The sequence below is a fragment of the Staurois parvus genome, unplaced genomic scaffold (genome assembly GCF_062004578.1).
Source record: "Staurois parvus isolate SC_StPar_1 unplaced genomic scaffold, SC_StPar_1.0 ptg000290l, whole genome shotgun sequence".
In the NCBI taxonomy this organism is placed as follows: Eukaryota; Metazoa; Chordata; class Amphibia; order Anura; family Ranidae; genus Staurois; species Staurois parvus.
In genome coordinates this window covers 1,229,386-1,251,120 of record NW_028318086.1, presented here as the reverse complement: position 1 = coordinate 1,251,120, position 21,735 = coordinate 1,229,386, and the positions used below count along the sequence as shown (strand labels likewise).

Genomic DNA, 21,735 nt, shown 5'->3' with positions numbered 1-21,735 from the left:
GTTTGGAGAACCATGTTATATACCATCTAAAGCTGTCAGAAAAATTGATCAAACAGCCGATCCAACACCATTAAACATTGCCCGACTTATCGGGGTTTTTCAGGTTCTGCGAGAAATTTTACAGTATTTTCGACTATCTTGTTCATTGAGTTGTTTATGGGGTCTGGTTGGTCCAGGAACCCGGCAGTGAAGAGGTTAAGCCTTGCATGGCAGGCGGATGCAGCACGTGGCTTCGTTGTAGTTCACCGGCTGCTGGATAAATCAATATGGATGTTTAAATTGCATTGTGGAGCCGTCAGATTAGAGACCCGTCTTTGTGATTTGCAGCTTAGCAGAGACTGCTGTGCGACCTTCAATAGTTACCTGTCATGTGACGGCTCCTGCATTCCACGGCTGGAGGAGAACCACACGTCCCTATTTCCCTTTCTGATGTCACAAACAGCTGTGGTCAACCGCATGGCAATAATGCAAGGGATGGAGTCACGCACGTTCTTTGTTTATAACGGATATTTGTATAGCACCACAAATTTACACAATGCTTTACATACCAATTCACATCAGTCACTGGCCCCAAGAGCTTACAATCTAAGGTCCCTATACCACATACACATACAAGCAGTGCTGGGACAAGGTCATCTAGAGCCCAGGGGGAACATGCCAAATTGCACCCCCCCAAGATGCATGAGCATTATGAGTCAGCAAAAATCCCCCCCAAAAAAATAATAATAAAAATTGAGCACTAATCTGCATGTTTACCTCCTAAGTATGAATTCCCCTCCTCCCAGTACAAATCCACCCCCTATTGAAAAACACCCCTCCCAGCAAAAATCTTTGCCGCCCCCCCCCCTCCCCATCCACTTATCTTAGATCCTCTCTCTCCCCATATGCCCCTAGCACAAATCCCTCTCCTAAGTAAAAAATTCCCCCTCCTCCCAGTACAAATCCACCCCCTATTGAAAAACACCCTTCCCAGCAAAAATCTTTACCGCCCCCCCTCCCCATCCACTTATCTTAGATCCTCGCTCTCCCCATATGCCCCCAGTAAAAATCCCTCTCCCAAAAAACTTGAGCACTAATCTCCATGCTTACCCCCTAAGCAAAATCCCCCCCCCCCCCAGTACAAATCCACTCCCTATTGAAAAACACCCTTTCCAGCAAAAATCTTTGCCGCCCCCCCCCTCCCCATCCACTTATCTTAGATCCTCGCTCTCCCCATATGCCCCCAGCAAAAATCCCTCTCCCAAAAACGTGAGCACTAATCTGCATGCTTACCTCCTAAGTATAATTAAAAATCTTTGCCGCAGCCCCCCCATCCCTCTATCTCAGATTCTCTTTCTCCCCATATGCCCCCAGCAAAAATCCCTCTCCCAAAAAAATTGAGCACTAATCTGCATGCTTACCTCCTAAGTAAAATCCCCCTCCTCCCAGTACAAATCCGCCCCTTATTGAAATCCCCCTTTCCCAGCACAAATCTTTGCCACCTCCCCCCCCCCCCATCCCCCTATCTCAGATCCTTTCTCTCCCCATATGCCCCCAGCAAAAATCCATCTCCCAAAAAAGTTGAGCACTAATCTGCATGCTTACCTTCTAAGCAAAATTCCTCCTTCTCCCAGTACAAATATGCCCCCTATTGACATCCCAGCAAAAATCTGTGCCACCCCCCCATTTCAGATCCTCTCTCTCCCCATATGCCCCTAGCACAAATACCTCTCCTAAGTATGAATTCCCCCTCCTCCCAGTACAAATCCACCCCCTATTGAAAAACACCCTTCCCAGCAAAAATCTTTGCCGCCCCCCTCCCCATCCACTTATTTTAGATCCTCTCTCTCCCCATATGCCCCCAGCACAAATCCCTCTCCCCAAAAAAATGAGCACTAATCTGCATGCTTACCTCCTAAGTATAAATCCCCCTCCTCCCAGTACAAATCCACCCCCTATTGAAATCCCCCCTTCCCAGCAAAAATCTGTGCCACCCCCCAGTTCAGATCCTCTCTCTCCCCATATGCCCCCAGCAAAAATCCCTCTCCTAAAAAAATTGAGCACTAATCTGTATGCTTACCTCCTAAGTATAAATTCCCCCTCCTCCCAGTACAAATCCGCCCCCTATTGAAATCCCCCTTCCCAGCACAAATCTGTGCCGCCCCCCCATCCCTCTATCTCAGATCTTTTCTCTCCCCATATGCCCCCAGCAAAAATCCCTCTCCCAAAAGAATTCCCCCTCCTAGCACAAATTCTCTACTCCTCATATTTCCTCTCCGAGCACAAATCCTTTCCCCCCTTCAAATGTAGTTATTATAGGTACTTAGGTTAGGTTCACATCTGTGTGGGTGGTGCTGCTGCGGATCCGCACGAAAATCCATGCAGCCGCACCACCCGCACAGAGAAATGCGGGACACTGAGCAGGAAGGGGTTAACATCTGGGGAAATCGAAGGGTTGACTGTGTGCCTAACTATACTACATGTCCCACAGCACAGAAGTGTGAATGGGATCTTTGTTGCTATTCTTAAGGCTTTTTAATAATGAAGTACTTCACAGTACATGCAGCTACTGAGGTCAGTGACGGCTTGTTTTAAAGCTTTTTCTGCCTGGTACAAAGGCAACTGCCTTAGGTGTATAGTCCAGGTACAGGTTCACTCTAAGAGCTCGGACTGTGGTTAGGCGTAAACAGTGACGGAATTGTGTGTGCGCATCGCTTGCCTTTATTGCTGTATAATTGGCCTTGAGTGGCCATTTGCGCAGCTGTTTGTGACATCAGAATGGAAAAATATGAATCCACAGCTCTCTGCCAGCCGTGGGGCTGATAAGTACAGCACAGAGCACAGGTAGCTAGGAGCTCGCTGGATTTCCTGGACATTGGCAGGTGTTTTTCTGATGAGAAAAAAGATAAAACAGAAGAAATGTGCCTGTGATAGAGACTGTACTGAAATTGCGGTTTTCAGATTTTGCCCAGAAAGGCTTTTAAAGACCATCGGGTTCCCTGTGTTTCCCTATTGCCCTGTTATAGCAGTGATCTCTAACAGTCTCATGTAATATGTTTAGAGTCTATGACTGTCCTCAGTCTCCAACAATTCCTATAGCATGTTCACCGTCTCTAAAAATCTCCTGCAGCATGTCCGCAGTCTCTGACCATCTCCTGTATCATATCCGCAGTCTCTGACCATCTCCTGTATCATGTCTGCAGTCTTTGACCTTCTCCTGTATTATATCTGCAGTCTCTGACCATCACCTCTATCATATTCCCAGTCTCTGACCATTTTTTTGTATCATGTCTGCAGTCTCTGACCATCTCCTGTATTTTGTCCGCAGTCTCTGACCATCTCCTGTATCATGTCCACAGTCTCTGACCATCCCCTGTATCATGTCTGCAGTCTCTGACTATCTCCTGTATCATGTCTGCAGTCTCTGACCTTCTCCTGTGTTATGTCTGCAGTCTCTGACCATCACCTCTATCATATCCCCAGTCTCTGACCATTTTTTTGTATCATGTCTGCAGTCTCTGACCATCTCCTGTATTTTGTCCGCAGTCTCTGACCATCTCCTGTATCATGTCCGCAGTCTCTGACCATCTCCTGTATCATGTCTGCAGTCTCTGACTATCTCCTGTATCATGTCTGCAGTCTCTGACCTTCTCCTGTGTTATGTCTGCAGTCTCTGACCATCACCTCTATCATATCCCCAGTCTCTGACCATTTTTTTGTATCATGTCTGCAGTCTTTGACCATCTCCTGTATTTTGTCCGCAGTCTCTGACCATCTCCTGTATCATGTCTGCAGTCTCTGACCATCTCTTGTATCATGTCTGCAGTCTCAGATCATTTCTTGTATCATGTCTGCAGTCTCTAACCATCTCTTGTATCATGTCTGCAGTCTCAGATCATTTCTTGTATCATGTCCGCAGTCTCAGATCATCTCTTGTATCTTGCCTGCAGTCTCTGACCATCTCCTGTGTCATGTCCGCAGTCTCTGACCATCTCCTGTATCATGTCCGCAGTCTCTGACCATCTCCTGTATCATGTCTGCAGTCTCTGACCATCTCCTGTATCATGTCTGCAGTCCCAGATCATCTCTTGTATCATGTCTGCAGTCTCAGATCATCTCTTGTGTAATATCTGCAGTCTCCAGTCATCTCTTGTATCATACCTGCAGTCTCTGACCATCTATTGTATCATGTCTGCAGTCTCTGACCATCTCCTGTATCATGTCTGCAGTCTCTGACCATTCTATTGTATCATGTCCGCAATCTCTGACCATCTCCTGTATTATGTCCGCAGTCTCTGACCATCTCCTGTATCATGTCCGCAGTCTCTGACCACCTCTTGTATCATGTCTGCAGTCTCCGATCATCTCTTGTATCATGTCTGCAGTCTCCGATCATCTCTTGTATCATGCCTGCAGTCTCTGACCATCTCCTGTATCATGTCTGCAGTCTTTGACCAACTCTTGTATTATGTCTGCAGGCTCTGATCATCTCTTGTATCATTCCTGCAGTCTCTGATCATCTCTTGCACCATGTCCGCAGTCTCTGGCCATCTCTTGCACCATGTCCGCAGTCTCTGGCCATCTCTTGCACCATGTCCGCAGTCTCTGGCCATCTCTTGCACAATGTCCGCAGTCTCTGGCCATCTCTTGCACAATGTCCGCAGTCTCTTACCATCTCTTGCACCATTACCGCAGTCTCCGACTATCTCTTGCACCATGTCTGCAGTCTCTTGCCATCTCTTGCACCATTACCGCAGTCTCCGACCATCTCTTGCACCATGTCCGCAGTCTCCGACCATCTCTTGCACCATGTCCGCAGTCTCTGGCCATCTCTTGCACCATGTCCTCAGTCTCTTACCATCTCTTGCACCATGTCCTCAGTCTCTTACCATCTCTTGCACCATGTCTGCAGTCTCTGGCCTTCTCTTTTATGCTGTATGCAGTCTCTGACCGTCCCCTGTATCATGTCCATACTCTTTGACTATACGCTGTTGTGTGTCTGCTGTCTCTGACACCAAGTATTCACGGAATTTTATGTGTGGCCCTTTCGATGATGTTGGGGGCTGCACCACAGCTTTAAGGTTTGTTTTCTGGGAAATTCAAAAACTATATTTCAGGGAGGGTTTAATGATGAGTGGATGTGGAGATTGCTGAGCAGACCGGAATCTGCTATAAACCCCCAAAAGAGCAGAACGTTTAATATAAAATTCACAGGTTCCCAGCGAGCGGCGGCCATGGAAAAGGTTAATCGCTAAACATCTGCTGTTGATGAATGTGCGTCGTTCCCTTCGTGTGCGAGCGCCGAGCGCCGGAGAGGCAAAAACAACAGCGGAAGGGACATCAGACCGATTGTTATTTATTTTTCCACTGGAAAATAGGAGCGTGTGTATCTCTGCCGACATCAGAGGGGACATCTGCGTCTAGCGGGGAGGAATTTTCCTGCTCTGTGCTCCGGGGGTCACATCGACGTATATAGCGCTGGAAAGGAAACATTGACTGCGACCGCATGAAAGATGTTATCGCCGGGAGCCCATCAGATATTCTGGCGCCCAGGAGGTTGGAGAAATTCCTGTTCTTGTCGGCGGATAATCGTTCCGCTCCTCGATCCGCCCTCCCTTCCGTCTCCGAGTTATAAATAATGTAGAGGTGGATTAATGTATATACATGTATATGATCGGTGAAGGGCGTTCTGTACCGGTGGTGGCCCCTGATACCTCCAGAGGGCCACGATATAGCCCACAGATTTTAGTCATGCTGATTTTTTTTGCAGTGCATCGCAATGCACACTGAAAAGGTTAGAGCATGTTTATCTCCAGCATTGGTGTCAGTGGATGCAATAATAACCCCCAACATTGGTGTCAGTGGATGCAATAATAACCCCCAGCATTGGTGCCAGTGAGTGCAATAATAACCCCCAGCATTGGTGCCAGTGTGTGCAATAATATCCCCCAACATTGGTGCCAGTGTGTGCAATAATATCCCCCAACATTGGTGCCAGTGAGTGCAATAATAACCCCCAGCATTGGTGCCAGTGAGCGCAATAATAACCCCCAGCATTGGTGCCAGTGAGCGCAATAATAACCCCCAGCATTGGTGCCAGCAGGGACGGACTGACCATTTGGAAATTCGGGCACTGCCCGAGGACCCGGGGTCAGTAGGGGGCCCCATGAGATGCCCCTGGTACCTTTTTCATAGGCTTTTTCGAGTTTGGGCAAGGACACAGGGGCCCCATGATCCCCTATTGCCTGGGGGCCCCATGAGTTGTCAGTCTGCCCCTGGGTGCCAGTGAGTGCAATAATAACATCCAGCATTGGTGTCAGTGGGTGCAATAATAACCCCCAGCATTGGTGCCAGTGTGTACAATAATAACCCCCAGCATTGGTGTCAGTGAGTGCAATAAAAAACCCCAGCATTGGTGTCAGTGAGTGCAATAATAACCCCCAGCATTGGTGACAGTGTGTGCAATAATAACCCCCAGCATTGGTGCCAGTGAGTGCAATAATAACCCCCAGCATTGGTGCCAGCAGGAACGGACTGACCATTTGGAAATTTGGGCACTGCCCGAGGGTCCGGGGTCAGTAGGGGGCCCCATAAGATGCCCCTGGTACCTTTTTCATAGGCTTTTTTGAGTTTGGGCAAGGACACAGGGGCCCCATGAGTTGTCAGTCCGCCCCTGGGTGCCAGTGAGTGCAATACTAACATCCAGCATTGGTGTTAGTGAGTGCAATAATAACCCCCAGCATTGGTGCCAGTGAGTGCAATAATAACCCCCAGCATTGGTGCCAGAGATATGCAATAATAACCCCCAGGATTGGTGTCAGTGGATGTAACAATAACCCCCAACAATGGTGCCAGAGAGTGCAATAACACCCCCCAGCATTGGAGTCAGTGGATGCATGAATAACCCCCAACAATGGTGCCAGAGATGTGCAATAATAACCCCCTCCATTGGTGTCAGTGGATGCAACAATAACCCCCAAAAATGGTGCCAGAGAGTGCAATAATAACCCTCAGCCTTGGTGTCAGTGGACACAATAATAACCCCCAAGCAGTGAAGTTAATGGAAGCAAGAATAACCCCCAACATTGGAGTCAGTGAGTTCAATAATAACCCCCTCCACTGCTGTCAGTGTATGCATGAATAACCCCCAAAAATGGTGCCAGAGAGTGCAATAATAACCCCCAGCATTGGTGTCAGTGAACACAATAATACCCCCAGCATTGTGTCAGTATTATTAACTCCACCCCCGGTGATCATGGCAGTGAAAGTTAACCACCAAACACCCCTCCACCCTCCCGCTTTGGTGGTCATGGCAGTGAAAGTTTGTTGGATGCCAGGGATCGAAGTATAGGCATTCCTGAGGATATACTGTATATCCACAAACTGCATCTATTTGTTGATTTATTTATTTACAGTCATTTATTGATTAGGTAAACATCCAATAACCGATCGTTGTTCTTGTTTCAGGGCTCTGATGTTCGTGGTCCACGGCGCCGGAGAGCACTGCGGCCGATACGATGACCTGGCGCAGCTACTGACCAGCTTGAATTTCCTCGTGTTTTCCCACGACCACGGTGAGTCCCCGGAGCCCGGAGCGGGCAGTCACTGACCTAACTGGCAGCCAAGTGGTTAATCTCACCAAATGTTCCCGATTAGCCTTCCAGCCAATGAGAAAGCGATCGCAGTCCTCCGGTGGTGTCTGGACTTAGCTTTATGTTGCCAAGTGGAAGGCTGTCAGATTTATGTTACTATGCAATTTTGTTGGCAGGAAAATGTTCGTTCCAACCTGCGTCTCGTGCGGCGGGTATGTTGCCTGGAGCCGCTTCCTCCTAATCAATGAAGATAAATTGGCGGCAGCTGTGCTTATTGCTCGGCTTTGTCAAAGATACTTCGTCTAATCTGCTTCCTAAGGGACTTTAGAAATAAGCCCCTCCCACTAGTCGTATGACCGTACCTAGAAAAGATGTGACCGCGGGGTTCAGAACAGGATGGCGCCTCGCTGTGTTCACAGCCCGAATCTCAGGGTCAGAGGAGACGATAAAAATCGGATCTGGAAACAATTGTGTGCAGGTGCAGGGCGGCTTTACTGGATTCCTCCTTGTGACTGATTTCAAGGCAAAAAAGCGATTTGTGAAATCCAGCTAATGGAATTGTTCATATTTCTGTCAAACGCTGTCACCTTATATACAAATTATTGATCCATTACTGCTTCCTCCTCCACTGTCCGACAAGGCACACACTGTCACCTTATATACAAATGACTGATCCATTACTGCTTCCTCCTCCATTATCTGACAAGGCACACACTGTCACCTTATATACAAATGACTGATCCATTACTGCTTCCTCCTCCACTGTCTGACAAGGCACACACTGTCACCTCATATACAAATGACTGATCCAGCACTGCTTCCTCCTTCATTATCTGACAAGGCACACACTGTCACCTTATATACAAATTACTGATCCATTACTGCTTCCTCCTCCATTATCTGACAAGGCACACACTGTCAACTTATATACAAATTACTGATCCATTACTGCTTCCTCCTCCATTATCTGACAAGGCACACACTGTCACCTTATATACAAATTACTGATCCATTACTGCTTCCTCCTCCATTATCTGACAAGGCACACACTGTCACCTTATATACAAATTACTGATCCATTACTGCTTCCTCTTCCATTATCTGACAAGGCACACACTGTCACCTTATATACAAATTACTGATGCGTTACTGCTTCCTCCTTCATTATCTGACAAGGCACACACTGTCACCACATATACAAATGACTGATCCAGCACTGCTTCCTACTCCATTATCTAACAAGGCACACACTGTCACCACATATACAAATGACTGATCCAGCACTGCTTCCTACTCCATTATCTAACAAGGCACACACTGTCACCTTATGTACAAATGACTGATCCAGCACTGCTTCCTCCTCCACTGTCCGACAAGGCACACACTGTCACCTTTTATACAAATTACTGATCCAGCACTGCTTCCTCCTCCACTATCTGACAAGGCACACACTGTCACCTTACATACAGCTTACTGATCCATTACTGCTTCCTCCTCCATCATCTGACAAGGCACACACTGTCACCTCATATACAAATGACTGATCCAGCACTGCTTCCTCCTCCACTGTCTGACAAGGCACACACTGTCGCCTTATGTACAAATTACTGATCCATTACTGCTTCCTCCTCCACTATCTGACAAGGCACTCACTGTCACCTTATATACAAATTACTGATCCAGCACTGCTTCCTCCTCCACTATCTGACAAGGCACTCACTGTCACCTTATATACAAATTACTGATCCAGCACTGCTTCCTCCTCTACTGTCTGACAAGACACACATTGTCACCTTATATATAAATTACTGATGCGTTACTGCTTCCTTTTCCACTGTCTGACAAAGCACACACTGTCACTTATATACAAATTACTGATCCAGCACTGCTTCCTCCTCCACTGTCTGACAAGGCACACACTGACATTTTACTTACAGTTTACAGGTGCAGCACTGCTTCCTCCACTCCATGACACACGCTGTCACTTTATATACAACTTACTGATCCAACACTGCTTCCTTCTCCATTATCAGGAAACACACTGTCACTTTATATACAGATTACTGATCAAGCACTGCTTCCTCCTCCATTATAATCCTGAGGCTTTTCTATTGGCTATCTGTCCCTTTAACATGCATATTGAGTTCAACTTAGAGTACATGTTAATGCCCTTAGAGGAGCAAGGAACAGCTGGAAATAATAATACCAATCATGCCATAATACCGGTACAATATTTAGGCCACCATGATCGGTTTACCAGGATGGCTGAAAATGGCAGAATCGGTCAACTGCCATCTTATGTCTATGGGGACCTCATATTTGTCGCATCATAAGATGATATTGCTCCATTAACCGATATTAGTAAAGCTCCTCAGGGCGGTGTGTCTTAGGAGAGGCGTCTGACGATCTATGGAGAGGAAATGACGTATTGTGTTTGTGGTGATTCTATATCGGGATGACACAGAGGTGGTTTCAGATCTATAAAATTGAAAGTTAAACAGGAAATCCGAGTCACCATCTCCTAGCAGGGTGGTGCAGCCGAGGATCTCTAAAGTTAGTATTTTCTTCCATCTGAAGACCTTGTCCTGCCAGTAACCTTGGGGGGAAGTTTGAGTCAGCCTGTTCTAGCCTTTGTCATGTCCAAGAGGAATACGTTACATAGTGCTCCTCCTGCTATAATTAGTTGTCTGGAAGAACATCTGCAATCTAAAAGTAGGATTGGATTTGAGGGTTTCAGACCTCAAAAAAAACACTTTTTAAAACTTTTTTTTGTTTTTGTTTTGGATGGATTGTCAGGGTTTTATAGCTGCCGCGTTCCCATTGGGTAGAATTCCTTTCACTTCCTGTCCCAGTGACAACCAGAGCAGTGTAGGTAGCTAAGTTTCAGTTGTCCCTCTCCAGAGGGCTTTCTTCATACACTATATTGCCAAATGTACTGGGCTGCCGGCCTTTACACTCACATGAGCTTAGTCTTAGTCCGTAGGGTTCAATATTGAGTTGGCCCCGCCCTTGCCATGCACATGAACTTTAATGGCATCCCAGTCTTAGTCCGTAGGGTTCAATATTGAGTTGGCCCCGCCCTTTCTATGCACATGAACTTTAATGGCATCCCCGTCTTAGTCCGTAGGGTTCAATATTGAGTTGGCCCCGCCCTTTCTATGCACATGAACTTTAATGGCATCCCAGTCTTAGTCCGTAGGGTTCAATATTGAGTTGGCCCCGCCCTTTTCACGCACATGAACTTTAATGGCCCCCCAGTCTTAGTCCGTAGGGTTCAATATTGAGTTGGCCCCGCCCTTTGCAGCTATAACAGCTTCAACTCTTCTGGGAAGGACGTCCACAAGGTTTAGGAGGGTGTCTATGGGAGGGTTGGACCATTCTTCCAGAAGCCCATTTGTCAGGTCAGGCACTGATGTCGGGGGAGGAGGCCTGGCTCACAGTCTCCGCTCTAATTCATCCCAAAGGTGTTCTGTGGGGTGGAGGTCAGGACTCTGTGCAGGACAGTCAAGTTCCTCCACCCCAAACTGGCTCCTCCATGTCTTTATGGACCTTGCTTTGTGCACTGGTGGGCAGTCATGTTGGAACAGGAAGGGGCCATCCCCAAACTCTTCCCACAAAGTCCAAAATGTCGCCTTAAGAGTTCCCTTCACTGGAACTAGGGGGCCAAGCCCAACCCATGAAAAACAACCCCACACCATAATCAGCAGATGAAAATAAACCAAAAAAGAAAACTAATGCAGCCATCACATCTAAGAATTGGTAAGCTGCAATATCATAAATAAATTGCTTTCGGGATTAATACTCGGGGAATGGCATGTCCTCCATGGAAGCAGAGGGCAGGTTCCCCACGTCTCCGGTACAATGTCATCCTCCATCTACCTGCAGCTTACCCAATCACAATGATTGCTTGTTCTTTTGTTTGCGGTAGTTAATGTAATCCTGGACCCATTACAGTCTCTCCAGACCTGTTTGTTGAGCTCTCCTCTGCATAATTCATCATTGTCCTTCTCTGCAAAACTGTGTCATGGTGACAGGGCTCCAGAAACAGCCTTTCAACATTCCGCCCTCTCCTGTGTCTGAAGTCAGTGCAGAGACGCGGGTGGAAGAAGGATTTTTAAAAAGAATATTATTCAGGAACAAGGGACCTTAAGAGATGAAAGGAAATGGCAGCGCCCTATAATGTCCTGCATACATTTCCATTCTATCCCGAGCAGCCTCTTCTGTAGGTTAGGTTCACACCTCTGCATTGCCATTCATGCATCTTCCAGCGCGTTTTGCATTTTTCAAAACAGATTTTTGATACGTTTCGTGGGGTGGTTTTGTTTTTTTTTTGCCAATAGGAAAGTATTGACTTTGATGTGAATGGGTGCAAATTGGATGAGACTTTGGATTGGTGCGATTTTTGGATTGGTGAGACTTTGAAGCTCCTTTTTTTCTTTCTAATAGGAAAGTATGACCGTTCTGTTCATGTGGTGTGGCTTTGATGCGACTTTCATGCTACTTGATTTCCAGAGAGTGTAAAATCGCATCAAAGTCGTGCTATGTGGGCAGAACTGTCGTACATTCTTATTAGAAAAAAGAAAAAACGTTGTATGAATTGTTTAATTGGGCAACTATGTGGCCAATGAGGTTTGATGGTGATAAATGGAAGGTTCTGCACTTGGAGTATGCATGCATCATACATACTAGGGGGATACAGTATTATATCTCATCACTGTTAACCCTTTGACTGCCCCTAGATGTTAACCCCTTCCCAGCCAGTGTCATTACTACAGTGTCAGTGTACAGTATTATATCTGATCGCTGTTAACCCCTTGATTGCCGCTAAATCTTAACCCCTTCCCAGCCAGTGTCATTATTATATCTGATCACTGTTAACCCCTTGATTGCCCCTTGATGTTAACCCCTTCCCAGCCAGTGTCATTATTATATCTGATCACTGTTAACCCCTTGATTGCCCCTTGATGTTAACCCCTTCCCAGCCAGTGTCATTATTATATCTCATCACAGGTAACCCCTTGATTGCCCCTAGATGTTAACCCCTTCCCATCCAGTGTCTAATACTACGGTGTCAGTGCACAGTATTATATCTGATCGCTGTTAACCTCTTGATTGCATCTAAATCTTAACCCCTTCCCAGCCAGTGTCATTATTCTATCTGATCGCTGTTAACCCCTTGATTGCTCCTAAATGTTAACCCCTTCCCAGCCAGTGTCATTACTACGGTGTCAATGCACAGTATTATATCTCATCACTGTCAACCCCTTGACTGCCCCTAGATGTTAACCCCTTCCCAGCCAGTGTCATTATTATATATGATTGCTGTATTATATCTGATCGCTGTTAACCCTTTGATTGCCGCTAGATGTTAACCCCTTCCCAGCCAGTGTCATGACTATGGTGTCAGTGTACAGTATTATATCTGATCGCTGTATTATATCTGATAGCTGTTAACCCCTTGACTGCCCCTAGATGTTAACCCCTTCCCATCCAGTGTCATTACTTCGGTGTCAGTGCACAGTATTGACCGTTCTGTTCATGTGGTGTGGCTTTGATGCGACTTTCATGCTACTTGATTTCCAGAGAGTGTAAAATCGCATCAAAGTCGTGCTATGTGGGCAGAACTGTCGTACATTCTTATTAGAAAAAAGAAAAAACGTTGTATGAATTGTTTAATTGGGCAACTATGTGGCCAATGAGGTTTGATGGTGATAAATGGAAGGTTCTGCACTTGGAGTATGCATGCATCATACATACTAGGGGGATACAGTATTATATCTCATCACTGTTAACCCTTTGACTGCCCCTAGATGTTAACCCCTTCCCAGCCAGTGTCATTACTACAGTGTCAGTGTACAGTATTATATCTGATCGCTGTTAACCCCTTGATTGCCGCTAAATCTTAACCCCTTCCCAGCCAGTGTCATTATTATATCTGATCACTGTTAACCCCTTGATTGCCCCTTGATGTTAACCCCTTCCCAGCCAGTGTCATTATTATATCTGATCACTGTTAACCCCTTGATTGCCCCTAGATGTTAACCCCTTCCCAGCCAGTGTCATTATTATATCTGATCGCTGTTAACCTTTTGACTGCCCCTAGATGTTAACCCCTTCCCAGCCAGTGTCATTACTACGGTGTCAGTGTACAGTATTATATCTGATCACTGTATTACTGTCACTAATTATGTCTTTGTCAGTTAGTATACCCCCAGTGAGGGTCTGTAAGTGCCAGATTGCCCACCACACTATCACAGTCCCGCTGTAAGTCGCTGATTACTGCCATTACTAGTATAGCATCATAGCTGTGTAAACATATAATGGGAAACATGGATTCTTCCAGCCTGTCGCTTACTGCTGACATCGTCCCCGCCTAGGCAAAAGTCAATGACTGGAGCAGCTTTTTAATGATAAAAGGTGGAGCTTTTTCGAATGATGCTCTATAATGTGACAGAAATGTATTTATTAGAATTGTACAGTCAATGAAAGGTCCACTTTTTAAACACACTATCATTTTTTTAAATGTACAAATTAGGGACATTTGGCAAGGCGCATAAACACTTAAGCATTTAATGAAATGTTTGGCAAGGGTAACAGACCCAGAATTGTGAATGGTGTGTTGGAAGCAAAGAAATTCTGCAACAGATGGTGCCAGGCTCCATGAACCGGGTATCCTGGCACTGGCCGTCGCTGGTGCCTGTCTTCCAGCCAACGCATTGAACAAGCTGTGTTCTTGACATACACATGCGGGAATGAGATATTAATACGGATACCCACTTCTCACCGTCCAACAAGGAGGGAGCGCGCGCTGGCACCCGATTTTGTATTTACTAATCTGACACAGCTTGGCAAGCCCATCAGAGATCCCAGGACCGTGCCAGAGATAGACGCACCAAACTGCCTGTACTGGAAGGAGGACAGATTCAGTCTAGTCCTGTCTGGACCAAAAAGCTGAACTCCAGGCAGATAGAAAAGACACAAATCAATGCAGCTCTGGATTCATTAAGGCCCCATTCACATCTGCACATAGCAGGAACGCGCATTTTTTCATGCGTTAACGCTCATAGGGCAGCCTATACACTTGAGCAAATCATAATGCATCGTTATGGCCCCGTTCACATCTCTGCGTTTCCGATCGTGTGTAATGCATCGTTATGGCCCCGTTCACATCTCTGCGTTTCGGATCGTGCGTAATGTATCGTTATGGCCCCGTTCACATCTCTGCATTTCGGATCGTGCGTAATGTATCGTTATGGCCCCGTTCACATCTCTGCGTTTCCGATCGTGCGTAATGCATTATTATGGCCCCGTTCACATCTCTGCGTTTCTGATCGTGCGTAATGCATCGTTATGGCCCCGTTCACATCTCTGCGTTTCCGATCGTGCGTAATGTATCGTTATGGCCCCGTTCACATCTCTGCGTTTCCGATCGTGCGTAATGCATTATTATGGCCCCGTTCACATCTCTGCGTTTCCGATCGTGCGTAATGCATCGTTATGGCCCCGTTCACATCTCTGCGTTTCCGATCGTGCGTAATGCATTGTTATGGCCCCGTTCACATCTCTGCGTTTCTGATCGTGCGTAATGCATCGTTATGGCCCCGTTCACATCTCTGCGTTTCAGATCGTGCGTAATGCATCGTTATGGCCCCGTTCACATCTCTGCGTTTCAGATCGTGCGTAATGCATCGTTATGGCCCCGTTCACATCTCTGCGTTTCGGATCGTGCGCAATGCATCATTATGGCCCCGTTCACATCTCCGCGTTTCCGATCGTGCGCAATGCATCGTTATGGCCCCGTTCACATCTCTGCGTTTCCGATCGTGCGTAATGCATCGTTATGGCCCCGTTCACATCTCTGCGTTTCCGATCGTGCGTAATGCATTGTTATGGCCCCGTTCACATCTCTGCGTTTTTGGATCGTGCGTAATGCATCGTTATGGCCCCGTTCACATCTCTGCGTTTCGGATCGTGCGTAATGCATCGTTATGGCCCCGTTCACATCTCTGCGTTTCCGATCGTGCGTAATGCTTGCAGCTTCACAGCCGGGTGCCTACAAGTAGTTCTGCTTCTTGTGAATGGCCCCGTAGTCTTCAGTGACCTGTCACGTGTCCCAGAAGACTATGGGGAGGGAGGAAGGACGACTTCTGCTTCTGATCGCCTAGTCGATCACAGAAGTGGGAGCGGGTACTTGTCGAAATCGGACTCCGATCCATTATGCTCCAGAATCTGCAGATCTTATCCATCCTGCGGGGATCATCGGCTTTCTCTACAACTTACCTTTTTGTGGAGTGGGTCCGGTGTCACCCCGTATTGGTTGCATGCAGACGATCCCTGCAGGATGAATCAGATCTGCGGATTGGGGAGCGTAATGGATCGCGTTATGAACACAGCAAAGGAAACGCACGCAGAACACAGGTTTCCCGCACTACGTTCTGGTGTGAACTGGCCCTTCAAATAAAAGTTCTTTGAGTTCTGGTCCAGTGACTTCGCCTAGGATGTGATTGCAAACGGAATCTGCTGTAGTCAGGAGGAAGCATTTCCTCTCCCAGAGTGATCAGACTGCAACATTTATTTATTTTTATTTTTTATTTCAGGTACTTATATAGCGCCATCAGTTTACGCAACGCTTTACATATATATTGTACATTCACATCAGTCCCTAACCCTCAAGGGGTGTACAGTCCCTACCAGGGGCGGACTGACAACTCATGGGGCCCCCGGGCAATAGGGGATCATGAGGCCCCTGTGTCCTTGCCCAAACTCAAAAGAGCCTATGAAAAAGGTACCAGGGGCATCTCATGGGGCCCCCTACTGACCCTGGGCCCTCAGGCAGTGCCCGAGTTTCCAAATGGTCAGTCCGCCCCTGGTCCCTAGTAATACCTCATCTGGAATATGCAGTTCAGTTTTGGGCACCAATTCACAAAAAGAACATTGGGGAACTGGAGAAAGTACAGAGAAGGGCAACCAAAGTGATAAGAGGCATGCAGGAGCTCAGCTATGAGGAGAGATTAGAGGAACTGAATTTATTCTCTCTCAATCTAGGCCAGGGGTAGGCAACCTGCGGTTCTCTAGCTGTTGTGGAACTAAATTTCCCATGAGACATTGCAAAATTGACAGTTACAGCTATGACTTGCAGAGGCATGGTGGAACTTGTAGTCCTGCAACAGCTGGAGAGCCGCAGGTTGCCTACCCCTGATCTACGGTATTGTAACTTTGTAACAAATCACAAGATGAGAGGCTACAGCAGGGGCTGATCTGTGTCAAACATTTGTGAACACGGCCAAAAAAAAATGCACAGGCACTGGGACTTACGTGATTGGTTCTGAATTCTCAGTCCAGGATATAGCGGTAATAGGGATTTTGTAAATGTAAAGAGGAGAGCACTAGTGAATGAATCAAAAAACGAGGGGTTGAGCTCAGTGATGGCTAAGAACATGATTATGACAGAGGAAAAAAAAGAAAGCCATGAAGGATAAGTGCTGCGGAGAGAAGAGATATGAAAGAGTGAAATCGTTCATCTACCTGGGCTTCATGATTAATGAAGAGAACAGAGTGTCCCAGGAAATAAGACCGAGAGTGGCTGCTGGAGAGCGATGTTATTACTCGGTGAAGATGAGGGATCGATGATTTTGTCACAGAAATGTAACGTTCTGGTTTGCAGTACTCTTCAGAAAACCATGTACTGTATTCTATGTGCAGTCCTGAGTACTAGACGCATGGATGATAGACTTGAAGCACAAAACGTTCATTGAAACATATTCTTCAAGTGGCTAAATCCACTTTGTGAGCAGCAAATGCCTTTGCAAACCCAGATATGACCTTGTAAAAGGAGCAGTGACATCATCACTGTGCTGTACATTGTCTGTGCAGAGAGCAGAGCTGTGGGAGGGACCCAGCAGGCTCCACCTAGTACAGGCTGCCTGCAGAAAGCTACAGTAGGGGGAGGGGACAAGACCGGCCACGAGGAGAGAGCAGCAGTGAGTGGTCTTTATTGCAGGAAGCTCCTGCACAGAGGGAAAGTCTCACACTGGATTCCTGCACAGATCTGGAAGAAATACACAAAGTACACCGAGATTCCAGGAGGAATACACTTTAAAAATGTATTTAGACAATCTGTATTTTTCCCAAGAATCAGCTTAGTGAGAACTTACATTGGTGGTCAGTGTGAGTGTTAGAGCGACCCCTTACGCTGGTGGTTGGTGAAAAAGCGACCCCTTATATTGGCGGTCAGTGTAGAAGTGACCTCTACATTGGTAGTCAGAGTAGAAGTGACCTCTACATTGGTAGTCAGAGTAGAAGTGACCTCTACATTGGTGGTCAGTGTGAACATGACCTCTACGTTGACGGTCAGTGTAGAAGTGACCCCTTACATTGGTGTTTAGGGTAGAAATGACCTCTTACATTGGTGGTCAGAGTAAAAGTGACCTCTACATTGGTGGTCAGAGTAGAAGTGACCTCTACATTGGTGGTCAGTGTAAACATGACCTCTACATTGGTGGTCAGAGTAGAAGTGACCTCTACATTGGTGGTCAGAGTAGAAGTGACCTCTACATTGGTGGTCAGAGTAGAAGTGACCTCTACATTGGTGGTCAGTGTAAACATGACCTCTACATTGGTGGTCAGAGTAGAAGTGACCTCTACATTGGTGGTCAGAGTAGAAGTGACCTCTACATTGGTGGTCAGAGTAGAAGTGACCTCTACATTGGTAGTCAGAGTAGAAGTGACCTCTACATTGGTAGTCAGAGTAGAAGTGACCTCTACATTGGTAGTCAGAGTAGAAGTGACCTTTACATTGGTGGTCAGTGTGAACATGACCTCTACATTGGCGGTCAGTGTAGAAGTGACCTCTACATTGGTGGTCAGTGTAGAAGTGACCTCTGTATTGGTGGTCAGTGTGAACATGACCTCTACATTGACGCAGTGTAAAAGTGACCCCTTACATTGGTGGTTAGTGTAGAAATGACCCCTTACATTGGTGGTCAGGGTAGAAATTACCTCTTACATTGGTGGTCAGAGTAGAAGTGACCTCTACATTGGTGGTCAGTGCAGAAGTGACCTCTACATTGGTGGTCAGTGTAGAAGTGACCTCTACATTGGTGGTCAGTGTAGAAGTGACCTCTACATTGGTGGTCAGTGTAGAAGTGACCTCTACATTGGCGGTCAGTGTAGAAGTGACCTCTACATTGGTGGTCAGTGTAGAAGTGACCTCTACATTGGCGATCAGTGTAAAAGTGATCTCTACATTGGTGGATAGGGTAGAAATGACCCCTTACATTGGTGTTCTGGGTAGAAATGATCCCTTACATTGGTGGTCAGGGTAGAAATGCCCCCTTACATTGGTGGTCAGGGTAGAAATCACCCCTTATATTGGTGTTCTGGGTAGAAATGACCTCTTACATTGGTGTTCTGGGTAGAAATGCCCCCTTACATTGGTGGTCAGGGTAGAAATGACCCCTTACGTTGGTGTTCTGGGTAGAAATGACCTCTTACATTGTGTTCTGGGTAGAAATGCCCCCTTACATTGGTGGTCAGGGTAGAAATGACCCCTTACATTGGTGTTCTGAGTAGAAATGCCCCCTTACATTGGTGGTCAGGGTAGAAATGACCCCTTACGTTGGTGTTCTGGGTAGAAATGACCCCTTACATTGGTAGTCAGGGTAGGAATGACCCCTTACGTTGGTGTTCTGGGTAGAAATGACACCTTACATTGGTGGTCAGGGTAGAAATTACTTCTACATGGATGGTCAGGGTCGAATTGACCCCTATATTGGTGATCAGGGTCCTATTGGATGACTGCTAGAGATCCCTGCTATAACAGGGCAATAGGGGAACACTGATTAATGTCTGTAGGGGTCCCGAGGGTTGGCCACACACACCAGAGAGCTGCATGCGCCCTCAGGCCACAGGTTGGGCACCAGTGCATTTGAAACTCCCAACATCCAACGCATTTTAAGGCGCAAAACCTTCTCCCTTCTTCAGGGCTCAAATATAGTGTGTGGTTAGGAGGACTCAAAATCAGGATAGTCACCAAAATGAATTATTTATAGAATGAAGAATGGAAAGTGCCCAGGATCAGTGGTCAGTATGGCCGCAGAACGCTGCTGAAGAGTCGGCTGCAGCCCCGGAACAGAGGGGAGGAAGGCGACACGAGCCAGCTTTCAAATATAATCGTGGTACAAGGTTTCCGGATCCTAGATGGCTTGGCCATGTTATGAAGATGGAAGAAAAGACCGCATGGTGATGTGAAAGTAAATATAAGAGAGCTGAGCTGGGGGGGGGGGGGGGGGGGCAGAAGATGAAAGGTGATGGATAGAGTATTATGGGCTCACAGTGCCAGAGGGAAATGACACCGACACCGTTACCGATCGTTAAGGCAGTATTAAACCCCAAACCAAAAATTTAATATATTGCAGCTTATCAGTCATTGGATGTGGTGGCTGCATTAGTTTTCTTTTTTTTAAGGCTTTTTTCCTCTGTTTTCCCCCGTTCATATGACAAGTATCGCACCTCCTGTATTAGAGCGCCCCACTCTGGACGAAGGAGCACAGGAGGCACAGCAGAAAGCAGCCATGTCAGCCTGGGGGAAGGGGAAGGAAGGGAGTGTTATGCAGGCCATACATGAGTCGAATTCCAAACAATTTTTTTTCGAAAATTGGAATTTTCGTGCCGTTTGTAATCCGATGGCGCCACCATTGATTTCAAAATTCGACCAACCAAGCCTTCAATTTCACCACGTGTGGCTACAGAAAGGAATTTTCGTGGCCAAGAATTTTCTTTTCTTTCCAGGTCACGGCTCACGCTCATTTCTTTTTCGTTTTTATTTCTCGCACGATTCTCCTGTCATTGATTCGAAATTTGTTCGTTTTTCAAAAAATTTCCAGCATGCCCGATCACTCAAATTTGATGGTCACACGAAAATCGGCCATGTCTGTGACCCACTAATGGTGCGAAATTCGAACGAAAATTCTTAGAAAAGATTTTCTAAAGAAAATTCTTTCGGAATTCGACTCGCGTATGGCCGGCTTTAGATGTACTATCAGATTTAAATACACTAACAAATTGAAGCTGCACTCCAGCTCACACGTTATAATCAGTTACAGCAAACAGTTTTTTTTTTCTTTTCGGGATAAAGGTCTGAACATCGTAAGCACCCCTGCCAGTGTTAAATGCTTTGTCTCATCCCTGTAAACTTATACAACTGGAAAAGAGCTTGTTCTGTTGATAAACAGACTTACTGGCTGGATCCCCAGGTGAAAATAGAAGAAAGAAAGCGTAAGGCTACGTTCACACTAGCTTTGTCAGCAGGCGTCAGACAGGCATTGGGGAAGCGTTTTTAACGCTTCTCAAACGCCTATGAAAATTCTGCACATGGCAGCACGCAGTGCTGGTCACACTGAAGCATTAGCGTCGTGGCGAAAACTGACACCTCATGTCAAGTTGAAGTCTCCCATTTAAGTCTATGCCTGGCAGGCATTTGCGGGGCGTTTGCGACGCGGTTGCGAGGTGTTTGTGGAGCGTTAAGGCTACGTTCACACGAGCGTTGTCAGCAGGCCTCTGAAAATTCAGCACATTGCAGCACATAGTGCTGTTCACACGGAGGCGTTAGCGTCGCATCGCTGCAAAACGGACGCCTCTGGTCCAGTCAGGAGGAGTTGAAGCCTCCTATTCAAGTCTATGGTGCTGCTCCGCAACGCCTGGCCGGCGTTTGCGGTGCGGTGGTGACACGGCTGCGAGACGTTTGCGGAGCATTAACACCATTCAAACTTCATTATAGGCGTTTGTGGGGCATTTTTAATGCTTGGCAAGTGCCTAGCAACCGCCGCTAAACCGCGCATACGGTGTTTTTGGAGCGTTTGCGGAGCGTTAAAAATGCTTCACAAACGACGGACATGTCAAATGCTATAGGGGAGTTTGGCAAGAGTTGGAAAAACAGTCAAGTGAGAACGAGTCCTGAGACCATTTAACTTCATTATAGACATTTGTGGTGCGGTTTTAACGCTTGGCAAACGCCTATCAAACGGCTCAAAACCACGCATAGGGTGTTTGTGGAGTGTTTGGGGAGCATTAAAAACACTTCCAAACACCTATATAACGCTATAGGGGCGTTTGGCAAGAGTTAGAAACAGGGGCGGACTGACAACTCATGGGGCCCCCGGGCAAT

At 46.7% G+C, this 21,735-nt stretch overlaps 1 protein-coding gene across 2 annotated transcripts in view; it reads left to right on the top strand.

Annotated features, from left to right (window-relative positions):
* MGLL (monoglyceride lipase) overlaps positions 1 to 21,735 on the top strand; it is a 117,364-nt gene that overhangs the window by 26,868 nt on the left and 68,761 nt on the right. For both annotated transcript variants that reach the window (XM_089682454.1, XM_089682455.1), the window contains exon 3: positions 7,447 to 7,553. In XM_089682454.1, coding sequence (XP_089538580.1) covers positions 7,447 to 7,553 — 107 coding nt within the window. The remainder of the gene's footprint in view (positions 1 to 7,446; positions 7,554 to 21,735) is intronic.